This window comes from Osmia lignaria, chromosome 9 (genome assembly GCF_051020975.1).
Source record: "Osmia lignaria lignaria isolate PbOS001 chromosome 9, iyOsmLign1, whole genome shotgun sequence".
NCBI lineage: Eukaryota > Metazoa > Arthropoda > Insecta > Hymenoptera > Megachilidae > Osmia > Osmia lignaria.
The window spans coordinates 5,781,158-5,796,947 of record NC_135040.1 but is presented as its reverse complement, the minus strand read 5'-3'; the positions used below and the strand labels follow the sequence as shown (position 1 = coordinate 5,796,947).

The following is a 15,790-nucleotide window of genomic DNA, read 5'->3' as shown; positions in this document are numbered from 1 at the left end:
TTGAAACTACGCGCAATTTTTCAAACACTGTTTCGTTGTTATAATATTTTTCATTCTTAAAATTTTGCAAAATTATTTATTCAAATTACTATACGTCGAAAGAAATTTTCTTTCACATATAGTACTAAAATTTATCCGAATACAAGCTTCAGAAGGTTACGACTTGAATTGGATTTTAGTGATTTATATACTTACGTTATTGAATATTTTTATGTGTTTTCTTGAAATTGTAAAGTAATATAAAAACACAATAATTAATATAAGAATAAAACAAACGATATCAAGGATCTTACATTTTTTCATGTAGGAATTTCAAATTCCAGCAGTAATTTCGTTTGTTCTGCATTTGCTGTTCGTTTAATTCAAGTTTCATCGGTTTAATAAATTGGTTACTGTAGAAACTCGAAGGTATATATCATTATAATAAGTAATTTGAGATATTCATCTTTGTGATTAAGAAAAAGAAAATGCAGGAAAGATCACAAACTTAAAATATCATTAAGGTTATGTTCGTAGAATTGTTGGTTAAAATTACAGGGTCTGGATTTTTGTTGATGTTATGGAAGAACATTTTGCAGCGTTGAAATTGTTGGATGCGGATAATGATCATAAATTAACTAGAACTATCAGTTATTCTGAGCTTCCATCGTCTCGGCGAATCTGTATAGAAGAATCATATTACTCTGGAAATCCTTCTAGTTTGGTTAGACAATACAGTTGCGAACAAATGTTCGGTAAAACTACGAATTCCAGGTAGATATCTGCTATGGACATGTTAAATAACATAATTACACGAATTTCTCTGCCTGTAATGATTAAATTTCTTTCACTTTTAGACAATTTAATAATGAAAATGAGTGGCAGACGATAGGTCCTTCCTCTAATTTTGTTGAACCTGCTAACTGGCAATTTTGTAAAAGTAATAATATAATACATACACCAAAATTTATACTACCGAAACAATCAAGTGAAATAGGATGCAAAGAAACTAAAAATATGAATATGCTGAAAGATTCCAAATTCTCATTACGTTATTCTTCTACAAATACTAACATATCAGATGAAAGGGAGCATTTATTATGCTCAGAGCCAAAAAACACAGAAAAAGCTGAACAGAAACAGTTCAATGTTACAAATGATAATAATAGAGGCACGTATGAAGATATAAAAAAGAAATTTAGACCTTTAGCAGCAAAGAAAAAAAGTCTTGTGAAAAAGAAAGGAAACATGTGTTGCTATAGTTTTTTATGTTTATGCATGTTCCCAATAGTTATGGCAATATTTGCAATATTTTTAAATTTAGATTCATTTATGATTTGTAATCATACAATGCTTTTTTCAAATGCTAGCCTTGAATTACAACAAAAAATATATGGACAAGGACATGCAATTTCGAATATCGTTTCATTTTTAAATACAGACACTTTTTATGTGAAAGTATTGTGTCTTATAGGCGGAACTGGTGTTGGAAAATCTTATACCGCTGAAATTATAGCAAGAAATTTTCCGTATAAAGATGAAATTTTCGTCTATGATCGTATTCTAGAAGATACTATAGATACAAATGCGTTAAATTCATCTCGTTCCGACGCATTACTAATTATGGAAAATTTGAAAATGAAAGATTTAGATTTCTTTTCCGATGCAATGAACTTGTTAAGCAAGAATAAAAATAAATGTATTACGGTATTAGCAATTTTCAATGTTAAAAGTTTAAATAATTATTTAGGAAAAGAGGCAGATTCGGTAGACAACGAAAATGCAATCAACAAAGTTTTCGTCGATAAAAACATAAAATTTTTAGTTGTTCCTTATAAACCGCTAAACGAGCAGATATTAGAAATGTGTATAACTGAGATAGCAAGGAATAGCAACATGAGTCTTACCCAGAGTCAGATAAATATAATTAAGCAAAGTTTATTATTTTTCGGTAGTGGATGTAAAGGTGCTTATAGTAAGGTACAAGTTATTGGTAGAGAATAAATCTGACATAATTTTTTGTTTTATGAATGTATGTTCCTATTCTAATGATCGTGAAAAGACTTTGAAGACTGGAGTAATCAATTCAAGTGCTCAATTTGTAAATTAGTTACTACTTTTAGTTGTTTAAAGTTGAGTGGTTTGTCAGTTGTGTATTCCAACTTGAAAATGACGCAGTATTTATACGAATTTAGATAGAAAGTATAATTAATATTTTTTTATGTGGTAAATGCTATCATTAGTTTTTATATCATTAAAATTTGAAGATATACGTTTGAAATTTTGTAACTTGATATACTTTTTGATGACAATAAATGAGATAAAATGAGTATTTAAAGTGTTCTTGCCCTAATTTATTGCGTGAAATCTACACAAATAAACTCTGCTTACCAGCAAAGTTCTTTTGCGCACGTAATTTCTCCGACTCTAGTCGAAACATTCTTGCGGGTATAGTCACAATTTCACTTTCTGATTATATATAAGTGTTTAGAGTATTGCGTGTCAAAAGTTGTGAAGAAAACAGAAGGTACTATCGAAGCAACAGTTACGTGGACTTATGTCAGTATGATCGCTACCGTTATGCGTAACCGTAACAGTAACAATCCATCTTTATATTCCAACTAATACTTACATTTCACTTTTACTTTTATAACGGATGACATTTATATGTATATCAATAATATCTATATCACAGAGAAGAAGGAATAGGTATTATATGACTATACGATGAATCACGTTATTCTAATGATGTTGGTACCGAGTAAAAGTAAGATCCGCTCTCTTCATTTTTTTGGCAATATCGTTAAACTTACCAGAGATTGAATCTAGCAGAAAAGAAATTTCCTAATTGCTTGTTACGTGGACCGATGATGTAAGGTAAAAAATAGTTACGTGTAATACAATGATTATTAGGGGGAAAAAAAAGTACAACTATACATTTAAGAAATTATTCGGATGTAACACGTTGCTATCGACTTGCGTTATCACTGTTGCTATTAGAATGCGATATTACATTTTCAAAATATTTCCTTAAAATAGAATATACTGCTTACTATGTTCTCAAGAGTGATTCATAATAAAGTTTCAACTACGAATTATGATTTTTAAGATTTTCCTGAACCTTAATTTACTCCAAGAAAGTGTGTAGTTGTAATTATTCTAGTCTTGTTTGAAATAAAATTTTTTTTACCAACACTCAGTTTGTGTAAATAAACCGTCGAATATTAATACGGAAGTTGCGAACAAGAATAGAACGTTTCACACTCACGTGTATAATTCCCGAAAAGTTTTGTAAGGAACTCGTTGCGGTCGAGGAGGGAAAGAATCGTTACGAAATTATCGTCCATCGTTTAGTTAATGTGAACGACGATACCTACCGACGTATCTATAAAAGACGAACAATTAGGTAAACCGTGACAGTCCGGTACTTACGCTTCGCCGCAAAATATACGGAACAATTTGTATACGGTACCAAAGATCGTTCGTCCTCCGTCGAGGAACACATTTTCGCAATAAAACAAAAAATAGTTTCAAAGAACATATCAGCTGTCTCTCGAAGGGACTTTGTTTCACCGCTTCAGAGGTACAAGCAGCCGCAAGGATACCAAAGGTGGAGTAAGAAGAAAGGTGTAACTGGAAATTATAAAAGAGCGCTCGTCGGTTCAGAGGAGACAGTCTCCTCCAAGTATTCACCTGCGTGACTTCGATTCGGGTACGTTATCCTTTTTTTCTTCTATTTTACAATAACTATTATGTTCAAGCTTTTTATACAATATAGCACTCTGGAAACCTCGACATTTTCTGAATGAATTTCTTCCTAATATCTGATCATTATTTTTGTTCACCCGATGTGTTCATTGTTCTTCAAATAAATTCCAATCATTTCGTCCCGATCGGGTCTTTATCGAATTGATGCATCAAGAAGTTTAATTACGATTCAAGTTTTATAACGAGTTGTCCTAAAAGATTTGCTTCGACCATATTTCCTTATCTGCAAATAAATCGCGTATATAATTTGAAAAATATAATTCTAAATCCATCGAGTTCGTTGACATAATTAACGTAATTGATGTAATAAAAAAAAAAAAAAAATTTTCTATTTATGAAGCGAATGGCAATTTGTATGATAGAAAAAAAATTCTAGGGGCAATAACTTGATAAATTGCACTTTCTACACGGAAGATAGGTGCACGCGCGGTTAACTTCCCCGATTGCTCGCTTACCCTATTAGCGTTGCATTCATTCATTGCACTCGTAGCATAGAGTTTACAAACGGTGCAAATCAGCATATCAGAAAGTTTACTAATTGTAATGAGTATTCGTATCGTTAATCGTGCGAGGATGCTCTTATGTTTGTGATATGTTTTAAAGTCAAAAATACATATATAATTAAAACTGTATAAATAGCACTGACCCGACGCGACGCGACGATCATCCGGTGACTTTCACGGACTGAACACGTAATTTATGATAAAACCGACTGATTGGAAGGAAAAAAGGTGCCAAAATTATTACGTGACAATGATGAAATATTTATCGATCCATGTCAGTCGGTCGTACAAAATCGAAGAACAAAGATGGGCGCGCAACTTGGTCGATTGCATAATCGGAGAAAGTGATTGCGAAACGAGTCAGTCACTCGACGTACGGGTAATGCCGGTCCCGGTGTTTGTGGCCGGTTGAACATTATATCATAAAGCGAGGGAAACGTTATGTCACGAAATCGTGGATGGTTCAACGGTGGGTAAAGAATTTCTCACGAAGTTACAAAATTTCGTTGAAACGATCGTAAGTTACGCGCGCGAAACTTTAGATATTTCGATCGGTATCTCTGAGCATCGCGATATAGCAGGCATTCACGGCTTGACTTTGAACGTTGCCGGGAAACTATGTCAGGGGTTCGTTAAAGAAAGTGCAGCCGGAGATCGAGAAGCCACGGGAACGAATTCGACCTCGTTTCTTCGGTACAAATCGGGACGAGCGAGCGGTATTTCGAACATAATATTTATAAAAATTTGCAGAAGTAGCGAACCGAAGAATGTAAGACGATCGCAGGGGGTGCTTATTATAGACGAACGACGAATAATCAAAGTCGAATGATTTTTTAGAACTACACTCGATCGATAAACTTTTGGATTTTCAAAATTTGAAGTTACCTTCAAGTTGTCGTTTGTTCATTCGAAAGTAATCGATCGAACAGCAAAATGGGAGCGATAGAATGGGTAACCCCGGAAGACAATTACGAGTGTTCCCTTTCGGAAGAGACGCAGAAACTTGCCAAGGAGGAACTCAGAGAGGATAAAAATACGAGAGACCAAGCCCTCGAACAAGTACGCAACTGGATAAAATTGAATCCACGTATTCAAAACTGTCGATTGGGTAAGAGAACAACCTATATTTTTTTAAAACTATTTTATCCTATTTAATGTCGTAAACGAGTGTCACGCGTTGTGACTGAATCTCGTTACGCTTTTAATCGATACGCTTCTCGTTCGACAGACGCACAATTTTTACTAAGATTCTTGAGATGTAAAAAGTTTAACGTACCGATGGCCGAAGAGGCGATCGAAAGATATTTATTGCTTCGTCAAGTATATCATCCGGCATTCAACAATTTAGACATGTTGGAAACAACGATAGAAGAGTTGGTGTCTCTGGGGTAAGATTCGAGGGCGATCACGCGCACGGTGCACCCTAGACTATAATGACATTTCAATTTGTTTTTCGTTAGGTATTTGTTTGCCGTGCCTGGCCGCGACAAGAAAGGCCGTCGTGTTGTAGTTGCCAGACCAGGTAATCTCATCGATATTAATTACGTTTGTCAAGTTTTTCCGCCGTTGACTCGAATATTTTCACGCGACCTTCTGAAACCGAATACCTACAGCTTACTATCAAATTTTGTTTTTCTTTTTTTTTCGAAATATTCTATTTAATTTAATAGAAATTTATGCAACGAATTTAAGTTATTTTTTAACACGCGATGGCGGTCGCGATCGTGATCGCGATCGAAGAAGAGAGTGAGTAGCACGTGTTCTCTAACACGCGTTTACTTTTCCTTTTCATGGAACACATTTTCAGGTGTTTTCGATCCTCATAAATACACGAACGCCGACATGTGCAGAATGCATGCGATCACTTACGAAACTTTAATGGAGGACGAGGAAAGTCAAATAAGGGGTTTTGTTCATTTCGCCGATGGAGCTGGTGTGAGTTTTCCGCATCTGACGCTTTTCACGCCAAAGGAAGCTGTTCGCATCGTGAAAAACGGCGAGGTACTATAATAGAACGCCTTTCTTCTCCTGTATTTTTCAACTAGTTGGACGAGAACAGTTAGCTTACAAAATCACGGAACAGTTTCCCTTTCGTCGAATGTTGTGTGATACTTTCGATTCAAGGACAGTGACGCAATGACATTTCATAACGTCTTAAAAAAAGATGAAGAAGAGAAGCAACCGGTTCCTTGAACTTTGTTCTTCCTTTCTCGAGCTGACTCTCATGGGGACCATCAATGAACAATGCGTCGGATTTAATTTATTGTTAGTTGAAAATTAAAAGATAAAGAAAATTCACGAAACAATGATCATTTCAGCGCACCATACCGATGCGGCACAAGGAGGTTCACGCCATTAATACGCATCCTTCCTTGAAATTTGCTCTCGATTTCGGCATGTCGTTGATTTCGGAGAAAATTAAAAAGCGTGTCAAAATTTACACCAGCCTGGAAGATGCGATCAATCGAAAAATGGACACGAGCATGTTGCCTAAAGAGTACGGCGGTACAATGCCGATGAAGGAAATGATCGGTAAGTAACGAATTAAAACCATATCGTTTCATCGATAATTTCCTTGTTCTGCTGATTCCGATAACGATATCGTAGCGATTCTCGAATTTGATAACTTATCGAAAAATCCTTTGTTATTTTGCAATCTGATGCTTTGTTCTCGAGATATAAGCGACTTAAGATTAGAAAACAAAGTCCCAGTAAAATGAATTATTTGCGTAGCGCTATGGAGAAAGGAGTTGCTAGAAATGAGACCGACGTTGTTGAGTCACGATAAGATGAGAGTATGTTTGGATTTGTACTCGGACAAGGCTCGAGAAGGTGCGGTGTCTGCTCTGAAACAAGGTTTTAGCTGTTCCGAAATCGGAACCAGCGATTCCACCATGTACGGTATCACCGGTTCCTTCAGAAAACTCGAAGTCGATTGAACAATATTGCAAACTGATATGATGGCAATTTTCGCGATGAGAAAATGGCAAAACTTCGATCTCGGTCGGCGCAAATCGTTTTTGGGCTCGATCAATTGTTGATATAAATATTTAAATTACGTTTAGAAACGTAAGGCGCGGTGTTTAGAAATAGTGTCACGAAATTTTAGTTACGTTTTGTAGTCTTATCGTTAAATGCCGTAAACGTAGAGGTGAATGAAGAAATCGAAGGGATTTGAATTGGACTTGAAACGATAGGGTTGCGTTTTGATAGTTCGTAAATTACATGTAATTCTATATTTGTCGCTTGTAAATAAGACTGTGTCAATGGAAATAAATGTATACCTTTTTTTTTTTTTTACATCTATCTTCGCCTCTTGTTCTTTTCGCCAGGTAATCGTATAACAAGTTTAGGAAGCGAGCCAAGTGCCGATAATTTTCCGCACGTTTGCTCTAGCGTTAACAAGATCCTTAACGTCGGTGTCTAGGTCGCTGTATAGATCGCGACAGTGCGACGACCCTGGAAATAACGTTCGATCGTCAGTAGTTCGAAACGAAAACAGCGAACCTCCTTCCGTTACCTTTGATAAGTATGGCAGGTGAGTACGCGTTCAGATCTTGAAGAACCGAAAGCTTATGCCACGGATCGACGTCACCGTTGGTGAAAATTACTTTGACCAAATCTGGTCGTACACCGCCGTACATCAGATTCGTTCTTACGATCCTCGTGTTCAAGAAATCGTTATTGTAACTGGAAGAAAAGGGCAGAATCAAATAGCAAGCAACATATCTGCATAGAGAGTTTGCTTTTTCAAATACGTACTAATTACCGTACAAATCGGTACACATATCTGTAAAGTAATGCAACGGGAATAGAGATCCAAACACGGAGTTATTCGAATTGGTCGTTTGGTAATAACCGAATTCCGTGCAGGTTTGATAATACCATTGTCTGTTAATCTTGCTACTCCACGTCTCATTCTTGTAAAGTTTCACGAATTTCTGGTAATTATTTTCCACGCAATCCGTCAGGTTGTCTGAAACGAGATGCGCCAGTCTCTGCAGAGGACTGCCCAAGTACTTAGCGGTCATTTTTTCGCAATAAGCTGCGATTTTTGTTCGATTTTTTTCCACTTTGTCGTACTGTACAATGCCAGCAAATTCCTGCCAACAAAACAAATAGACTTACGCGATTACAGAATTGCGCAACGATTTCTCTCGAAGGATTGTTGATTTGGTTTTTTGTTTTTAACAATAAGAAACTGACGTCGTCTTCTACTAGTAGACTACGTAACGCAGTTTCGTAACGTATCACGTAACCCAGCGGGAAATAGTAGTTTAGATTTAAAAAAACTATACCTCTGCTAATATGTTCATCAGGTGTCCGATATCATTGGGAGACTTTACGTCGGGCAGGTCGCACAAACTGAAACATTTTCCTCGAATAACATTAGCTGTGTAATATTAATTTTTTCCTAGAGTGCAATTAAAAACAGACGATAATTACTGGAAATAAGTTTTTAATTTCTCCGGACCATCTTTAGAGAAAAGTAGTTCTTCAACCGAGTTGAACGCAACTTTGACCTCGTCCGCGCAGTTTTCGCTGTGTCTACGTAGGGATTCGGTCACAACTTCGTAATATTCTAAGACAAACATTTCTCTTCTTTTAGTACACGATTAAAAGTTTACCGAAACGTAAATAGTTTCGTTACTTACCGTAAAAGTCGGCCTTCGCATACATCGGAGCACTACTGGCTAATGCACCCTGAATACGAATATCAATCGTTACTGATTTTCTTAAAAAAAAAAAGAAAAGAAAGGACGAGAAAAATGTTTAAACACCTGAATAAGATGAGGGTACTTTAGTCTAGCCCATGCTGCCATACTTCCGGCGTAAGATCCACCAAAAACGATAACAGTGCTGTTCCGAAGAGCTTCATCTTTCTTTTTTATTTCGATAAAGTATGCTAAATCGGCTAACGCCTGATCCACGCTCAAATATTGCAAGTTACTTGAACTGATGTCGCTGGAAATGTTCGAACGGTGCATAATTTAACATGTAACGCGAAAAGAAAAAGAAAAAATAACAAACGTCTTACCCGGTTGGTTTACTTTGACCGTAATAACGATGCTCGGTGTAATACATCATCGCGTTATGAGCGGAAGCGATCTCGAACATTAGGCCAGATTTTAAGAAACCTGTGGATATTTCCCATTCTCCGCCGATCATAATCATTATTGGTCCACCTTTCTTATGTAAACCAGTATTTTCGTAGTATCGCTGTTGAATAAAACGTATAAATTTAACGACATTACTCTAGAATAATTGTTCATTCGACAAATACCATTGACCAAGTCCGATTGTCACGAGGATTGAAATGATCGAGAGGCTGCTCGATCCGAGCTTCGATTACGTTCTGAGAATCCGATCTATTCAAAGAAAATGGTTCTTCCAAACCTCGGAAGTGAAATCCATGAAGACCAACGGCATCGCTCGCTCGAAAAGCGATGCACAACGACAATAAAACACTCAGGAAGATCATATTAAACTTTCTAGAGAACAAAATTTGTTCGATCAGCGTTTAAGCTGATCTGAAAAGCACTGATTCACAAATTCTTTTCGGCGATTGTTTTAATACGTTTCAACGATCGATATCAAATAGGTTCCTATTAACTTTCAATCAAATTGAAAGAGTTTATCTGATAAGATGATACGAAGGTTTACAGTCGGATCGGATTGGATCGAATCGAATCAATGATTGCAACCACCTTAATCACGGTAAAATGTATACAATTCAACAATAAAAAAATATCAAATTATCAATACGGATATGAGTGCCCGATAGATAACATGCATTGCTCTATGTACGCACTTATCTAACGCACTTAACGGATTAAAAAGTGTTAAAGCGCATCGAATATAAAACATTTTATTGGTAAGTGTGCTTTGAAAAAAGAGAAAAACTAATTACAATCTTAATTACAATAATTACACGAGACAATGTTGTTTACTTGCTACTTGTCTTTAACTTCATCCTCAGAATCCGTCGTTGCCCACTCATCGTCAGACTTTTTCGAACAGACTTTACTCTTCGTATCGTCGATGGACCCGGATGAATCCGAGTCCATTGATTCCATGCTTTCCGAATCAATGTGTTCGAAATTTTCTTTGTCCCATTTAGATTTCACGCGTGTCGCATACTTTGTGTTCTCAGTGTCCACGGTGTTGGGTTTTTCGGATAGCTCGTTAGATTTCCTTCTCGGGGAGTCTTCATGAGATTTATCGTGATTTTTCGAATTGTGTTTAACGTTATCGCGATCCTCTTTATCTCTCCTAGAATAGTTGCTCGAAGATCGAGGAATTTTCGAGCGATAACTCTTGTCGCTGCTTTTCGAGTGTCTTTTGCTAGAATATTTTGGTGACTTTGGTAAGTCGCAACTATGCTCCTCTTCCCCCTTTCTCTGGTGTTTTGTCGAACGTCTTCTGCAAGATTCACGGCCATTCGAAACTTTATCGTCTTTACTTTTCTCCTCGAGACGTTTTCCAGAGCTCGATCGACGATGCTTAATCGACGTTTCTCTATCGGATGGCTCGTGTCGTTTGTCGCGCGTGGATTTTCTGTCGTCCGAATAACGATGACGTTTGTCGGTGCTTCTCGAACGATGTTCAACTTCGACTTCTGGTGATTCTGACCATCTCCAATTCTTACTCTGCTCGACGTCGCTGCCGTCCTCCCATTTTGATTTACCTCTGAAAATAAGAAATTACGTTGCGATTAAAATATAAACTGTTAAGAAACGTCTTATTATTCGAAAAGATGATGAGATGATAAAAAGAGATACTTGTGATCGCTTCTTCTGGTGCTGGCAACCTCGTGAGAAGACGAGACCGACTGCTGTTTCGCCCATCTTGGAGGACTTTTAATGTCGTACTCGTCGTGCGGATTTTTGAAAGTATGCAAAAAATTGCATGCCCTTCCCTTCGGACATTTTGACATCCCGCATACGGCGCTTCTCCAAGACTTCAAATTGACAAATTCGCAATTGAGCTGGCGACCAGCGTACCAACGACCTTTCAATCTTCTCAATGCTCTGGCTGCTTCTCTTTCGGTATAATATTCGACGTACAAGTTCCCTCGCAGGTGAACCTCAGTGTTGCAACAGTATTTCAGGGTTTTTATTCTTCCAAAGGATTCCAGTTCTGGGACAACATCCTTGTAAAATTCACGAAAATGTTGTCTCGTTTCGGAAGTTTCAAATTCTAGCGCGACATCGGTGTCGTACTCGGCAGAATTTTTTTCCAGGGAAAAATGCGTGTAAAAGCCAGGTACTAATATCACTTTGCTCAGACATACTCTTCGATGATTTCTGGAGCAAGTGTCGCCGTAGCTGGAAATATATTATTTACAAATATCTTTGTTATTATCATGTTACTTTAACGTTTCACTTACCGGCAAGCGCCCGTTTTGCTGAAAAAAGGGCAAAGCTCTTTTCCAGGCTGGCTTTCGATCACTTCGCGCAACGCTTCTGGGGTCTTGATCCCGTCATCGATGTAGTCATCGATCTCCTTCAAAAGCAGTTCTCGCTTTCTAATATCCTCCTCTCTTTTACGTTTCTCTTCTTCCTGCTTCTTTCGAATCGCTTCCTGTTTCGCCTCGAATTCTTGCCGAATTTTCGCCTCCTGTTCCAGCTGTACCAGACGAGCTTTTCGCTTTCGTTCCTGCAGAATTTGCCATTCCTTTTGGGCTCTCACCTGTTTCAATTCAACCAGAGAAATATTATACTCGAGTTTTGGTATAGATACCAGTTTATTCGCTTACTGGAACCATGTAATAACTGATAGGTTTTGGTATCCACATTGCATTATTCTCATGGTTAGAGTAAATTGTTTCGAATGATCTTAGAACTAATCGAACGAGTACCATCGATCGTTGAAAAACAAAGACATTTCGATGCTGACAATGTTAATTTTTATAAAATCTTGAAATTAAAAAATCAATCAATCAAAATTTAAACACGGCTATTAACTTTACCTCCTCTTCTAACCATTCCCGTTCTCGCTGATCGTGTTCTTCCTTTTCTCGTGCCTCTTTTTCCTTTTCTTCAAGTTCGCAATTTTCGAGCCAGTTTAAATAATCCGCGTTTTGCTCGAGTGCTGCCCTCAATCGTTCTTCATCCGCTTGCCGCTCTACGGCTGCTTTGCGACGCAGACGCCTGCGACGTTCTTTCTTCGCTACTCGTCGCCACTCTTTATGGCTCTTTTTCGTTGAACAACACCCTTCCATTACCATACATTTTTCACGAATAAAAATGTCTGTTTCACCTTCGACGATATTACGAATGATCCGGTAGTCGCAAGATAACGTTCGTTACACGTTTGACAATTAAATAGGTCGCTGAGATGCAGACACCACGTGCACACCGCCATATTATCTTCGAAACAAGCAGCTTCGATCTAACGAATAGTCCCCATCTTTTGGAATTGTACGAAATTACGCGTTAACGGGAAGAAAACGCTTTTCGTCAATGTATTTTACATTATTTAACGAGATGACTGAAACTAATGCATACGATGTTTCGTTCAACTATTATACAGTTTCGGAATAATATTCATCCAAGTAGTTAAAATTCGACCATTCCGCTATCTGTACAAAAACGATGGAAACTACTCAACGATTTACCGGTCGATTTTCCAACACTAGTGAATCAGTGGTGCCATTTATTGGAAAGCAGTGGAAGTTACTTGTCGGCTTATAGTCGGTAAACGACTAGCGCGATTATTTGTAATGTAAAAATGATTTACAGACCGTGAAATGTTTGCCAGGCAAAATGAATAAAAAAGCTACCGACAAATAAAATAGCGATAAATGGGACTCGACAATTCGGTAAAATGCATTCAAATAGTTGCATTCAACATTTTGCTTTGGCATTTACTTCGTATTACACGATGAATATTTATTACTCGAAAATAATAGGACGGATTGACATATAGCATATGTAGCAATTTCATCCTGATGGTACATTGAGTTTTCTTTTGACGGTGTAGTTGCTACGGTCCTGCGAGGGTACCGTTACAACTGACGGAGCGTTGAACCCTAAATGGTACGAACCGGCGTGGTGGAACTACCTTCGGCATTTCCTAAATCGCCACTGACAAGTGCACTTAGGCCAGTTGTGTTCTTCCCAAATGAATCATCGAAAAAATTGTGTACGCGTTGCCTGACAATTATAGCTTGCAATTAGTGGGATCGTGAAACTCGAAAACAAAGGTGTTTCAGTATAAAGAGTGAGGATGGAATTGAAAAATGGCCACGTCGAAGAAAAGGAAAAGAAAAGAACGAAGAAACAGAAGTCGATCTTTTGGACTTACGTGTTGTGGTTGTTTGGAGGTCTGTTTGGGGCACACCACGTGTATTTGGAACGAGACATACAAGCGTTCGTCTACTTTAGCACTTTTGGGGGATACTTTGGTCTCGGATGGCTTCGAGACATTTACAGGATTCCTTCGTACGTGCGAGACGCTAACGAAGATCCCGGTTTCTTGAACGAATTCAAACAGAAAGTCAGAAGCAATGGAAAGGTATCAGATTTGGAGAATTCGTGAATTCTCTTAATACTAGAGGAACCGACGATGCATCATTTGATTTCAGCCGCCATTCTCCACTGTGCGATTTGCTGCCGAAAATGCAGTGGCGTATTTATGGGCTGAACTGTTTCGTAATGCCATTCCGGAAGACGAAATTTTTGGTATCAATTTTAGGCACTTGTTAATCCTGACACCCTTGGTGATTGCTCTAGGTAAGAAAATTATAAGTTACAAAACACCTAGATGAATTTTATTTTCGTCTGACTTATTCTTCGCGCTTGCTAATTATGTACGGTTGTTCGCGTACAACAATTAACCGATAACATTCTTCAAGGCCCTGAAATTGAATACGTTTAAGAGCTCGAGTTTCATCGCTGATAATACATTTACCGCGACCGCAGTAACTAGCAAAAGAAAAATATTACATTACCAATTCGCTAGTAGTTGGTCGCTTTCAAACGTTATGTTCCATCTAACTTTAATTATTTAATTAGGTGTCTGGACGATCGGAAATATCGGCAGAGAACAAGGATCCATATGGTTCGCTTTATGCTCGGCGTACTTGTTTTATCCAACTTTATCCTATATCGGGGACGACACCGTATGGTTGTCTTTGATGATCGTAGCCGCTAGCTTAAGTTTCGATACGTTCAGCAAGCAATGGAGACTAAAGCCAAGAAGGAAAAGAAACCTTGTTCAAAGAATCGTTTACCTAGGCTTCGCTGTCGCGATTTATCTTTGTTTGATAGGATGTTATCTCTACTTCAATGCAGTCATTACCGACAGCGAAGGCGAAGAGATCAAACTATCCGAAGCGATTCAGCATTTCTTAACGTCTCCTATATGGCTGGATCTTAAGGTTCGTTAAGATAATAACGTGAAATATGCTTGATTAACATCAGCCTTTTACGTATTGCAGGCTAGCTTGGAAGCGACGTGGAATCAAGCGATGCATCAAGGTTTTTGGGCAACATGGACGCAACTGGTGGACCTAACCGATCCTCGGGGCGAAATAAATGCTTACAAAGCAAGTCTTCGATTCGTAAAATCTGCTGCTTTAAATGATGTTGACGATTTTAACGATGTTGCGTTTTTTTTTTTTTTCTTTTTTGGCACAGGTGTTGGGTCTGTCGCAAACGGCCACGCAAACCGAAGTAACGGCTCGTTGGAGAGCTCTCTCGAGAGACAATCATCCTGACAAGATAAAAGGCAGCGAGGAGGAGAGAAGACAAGCCCAAGAAAAGTTCATGGAGATACAGCAGGCGTACGAAATCCTTTCGAAGGCAAAGAATCGTAGACAACGTCGCAACAGAAAATCTGATTGATCTGCGAGCAGTTTAATTGTATGGCAACTTTAAGGTATCCCAGCTTTCGTACAAGTTGCAAAATTAATCAAAGTTCCGATCGATAGGTTCATAGTATTCGTGGAAATATTTCGTATCTCGAATACGTTTCGCGATTTAGAATAAGAACACATATATATGTAGAAAGTATACATATGTAGATTACATGTTTTTCACTCGATCGACAATTTAGGCGAGGTACGGTGACGAAATGATTTTGGGCACCGATCACATTCTGCCTCGTTGTAGATGTCTGTTTATACGTGTAAATACAAGAACTGACTTGTGTAAATATGTTTATACCTGTAAATATAAAAGCAAGAAAATATAGTATGTACCTTCTGCTAGTGAAGCTCAATTCTAATCTACCTTGACAACGAGTCCAGTTTACCAATTTACACGATGTTTTTAATATCAAGAAGTTTATTTAAAAGTTCGTTCAACTATTGTTATACAGAGATACAAAATATCGCCTTATCCACCGGCACGCTTAAAACGTCGTAAATTTAAAAATCTTGCAGCGAATGTTTCTCGTCTGAACTCGACAGATGATTATTTAGAATCGCTTAGAAACTATTACATCGATTTCTTTGCACGATTCTCTGAGTCATCGTAACTCCAGTTCGTTTCTTTGGTATTCTTGGCTTTCGAGCTACGTGATTCCATCTTCTT

The 15,790-nt window shown here is 37.8% G+C and overlaps 5 protein-coding genes across 9 annotated transcripts; 3 read left to right on the top strand and 2 right to left on the bottom strand.

Moving 5' to 3' along the window:
* Positions 1-212: 212 nt before the first annotated feature.
* Positions 213-2,318, top strand: LOC117607525 (uncharacterized). 2 transcript variants are annotated; one of them, XM_034331323.2, is made up of 3 exons: positions 213-408; positions 517-753; positions 837-2,318. In XM_034331323.2, exons 2-3 carry the CDS (start codon positions 560-562, stop codon positions 1,981-1,983), a joined length of 1,341 nt encoding a protein of 446 aa, XP_034187214.2. In that variant the 5' UTR covers positions 213-408; positions 517-559; the 3' UTR covers positions 1,984-2,318. The 2 variants fall into 2 exon arrangements, with proteins under 2 accessions (XP_034187214.2, XP_034187205.2); XM_034331314.2 differs by having other exon boundaries at positions 215-408; positions 538-753; positions 837-2,317.
* Positions 2,319-3,384: 1,066 nt separating this feature from the next.
* On the top strand, positions 3,385-7,369 carry LOC117607565 (alpha-tocopherol transfer protein-like). 3 transcript variants are annotated; one of them, XM_034331401.2, is made up of 7 exons: positions 3,385-3,691; positions 5,088-5,358; positions 5,479-5,638; positions 5,711-5,772; positions 6,058-6,251; positions 6,569-6,782; positions 6,984-7,369. In XM_034331401.2, the coding sequence occupies exons 2-7, from the start codon at positions 5,184-5,186 to the stop codon at positions 7,187-7,189; spliced, it is 1,011 nt and encodes a 336-aa protein (XP_034187292.1). In that variant the 5' UTR covers positions 3,385-3,691; positions 5,088-5,183; the 3' UTR covers positions 7,190-7,369. The 3 variants fall into 3 exon arrangements, with proteins under 3 accessions (XP_034187292.1, XP_034187302.1, XP_034187313.1); XM_034331411.2 differs by lacking the exon at positions 3,385-3,691 and adding an exon at positions 4,282-4,719; XM_034331422.2 differs by lacking the exon at positions 3,385-3,691 and adding an exon at positions 4,734-5,019.
* Positions 7,370-7,515: 146 nt separating this feature from the next.
* LOC117607499 (putative serine protease K12H4.7) lies at positions 7,516-9,834 on the bottom strand. Its single transcript, XM_034331266.2, has 9 exons — positions 9,535-9,834; positions 9,289-9,470; positions 9,032-9,215; positions 8,906-8,954; positions 8,697-8,832; positions 8,549-8,615; positions 8,013-8,353; positions 7,771-7,940; positions 7,516-7,709 (listed from the first exon to the last, which is right to left on the bottom strand). The coding sequence occupies exons 1-9, from the start codon at positions 9,730-9,732 to the stop codon at positions 7,600-7,602; spliced, it is 1,437 nt and encodes a 478-aa protein (XP_034187157.2). The 5' UTR covers positions 9,733-9,834; the 3' UTR covers positions 7,516-7,599.
* Positions 9,835-10,103: 269 nt separating this feature from the next.
* On the bottom strand, positions 10,104-12,828 carry LOC117607430 (uncharacterized). Of its 2 annotated transcripts, none has more exons than XM_034331113.2 (4): positions 12,223-12,828; positions 11,641-11,942; positions 11,033-11,578; positions 10,104-10,940 (listed from the first exon to the last, which is right to left on the bottom strand). In XM_034331113.2, exons 1-4 carry the CDS (start codon positions 12,478-12,480, stop codon positions 10,205-10,207), a joined length of 1,842 nt encoding a protein of 613 aa, XP_034187004.2. In that variant the 5' UTR covers positions 12,481-12,828; the 3' UTR covers positions 10,104-10,204. The 2 variants fall into 2 exon arrangements, with proteins under 2 accessions (XP_034187004.2, XP_034187014.2); XM_034331123.2 differs by lacking the exon at positions 12,223-12,828 and adding an exon at positions 12,010-12,112.
* Positions 12,829-13,239: 411 nt separating this feature from the next.
* On the top strand, positions 13,240-15,753 carry wus (TM2 and DnaJ domain-containing protein wurst). Its single transcript, XM_034331386.2, has 5 exons — positions 13,240-13,769; positions 13,840-13,987; positions 14,270-14,634; positions 14,695-14,802; positions 14,894-15,753. Exons 1-5 carry the CDS (start codon positions 13,482-13,484, stop codon positions 15,098-15,100), a joined length of 1,116 nt encoding a protein of 371 aa, XP_034187277.1. The 5' UTR covers positions 13,240-13,481; the 3' UTR covers positions 15,101-15,753.
* The last annotated feature ends 37 nt before the right edge of the window (positions 15,754-15,790 follow it).

Bases quoted from the DNA above. Each gene is read 5' to 3' on its own strand.
- LOC117607430 (XM_034331113.2), bottom strand. From the start codon at position 12,480: ATGGTAATGGAAGGGTGTTGTTCAACGAAAAAGAGCCATAAAGAGTGG. The intron at 11,943-12,222 runs GTAAAGTTAATA...GAATTGAAACAG, and splicing joins GGGAATGGTTAGAAGAGGAG to GTGAGAGCCCAAAAGGAATG. The intron at 10,941-11,032 runs GTATCTCTTTTT...TCTTATTTTCAG, and splicing joins ACCAGAAGAAGCGATCACAA to AGGTAAATCAAAATGGGAGG.
- LOC117607499 (XM_034331266.2), bottom strand. From the start codon at position 9,732: ATGATCTTCCTGAGTGTTTTATTGTCGTTGTGCATCGCTTTTCGAGCG. The intron at 9,216-9,288 runs GTAAGACGTTTG...GAACATTTCCAG, and splicing joins GGTCAAAGTAAACCAACCGG to CGACATCAGTTCAAGTAACT. The intron at 8,955-9,031 runs GTGTTTAAACAT...ATTCGTATTCAG, and splicing joins AGTACCCTCATCTTATTCAG to GGTGCATTAGCCAGTAGTGC.
- LOC117607565 (XM_034331401.2), top strand. From the start codon at position 5,184: ATGGGAGCGATAGAATGGGTAACCCCGGAAGACAATTACGAGTGTTCC. The intron at 5,639-5,710 runs GTAAGATTCGAG...GTTTTTCGTTAG, and splicing joins GAAGAGTTGGTGTCTCTGGG to GTATTTGTTTGCCGTGCCTG. The intron at 6,252-6,568 runs GTACTATAATAG...TGATCATTTCAG, and splicing joins GCATCGTGAAAAACGGCGAG to CGCACCATACCGATGCGGCA.
- wus (XM_034331386.2), top strand. From the start codon at position 13,482: ATGGAATTGAAAAATGGCCACGTCGAAGAAAAGGAAAAGAAAAGAACG. The intron at 13,770-13,839 runs GTATCAGATTTG...ATTTGATTTCAG, and splicing joins AAGTCAGAAGCAATGGAAAG to CCGCCATTCTCCACTGTGCG. The intron at 13,988-14,269 runs GTAAGAAAATTA...TTATTTAATTAG, and splicing joins ACCCTTGGTGATTGCTCTAG to GTGTCTGGACGATCGGAAAT.
- LOC117607525 (XM_034331323.2), top strand. From the start codon at position 560: ATGGAAGAACATTTTGCAGCGTTGAAATTGTTGGATGCGGATAATGAT. The intron at 754-836 runs GTAGATATCTGC...TTTCACTTTTAG, and splicing joins GGTAAAACTACGAATTCCAG to ACAATTTAATAATGAAAATG.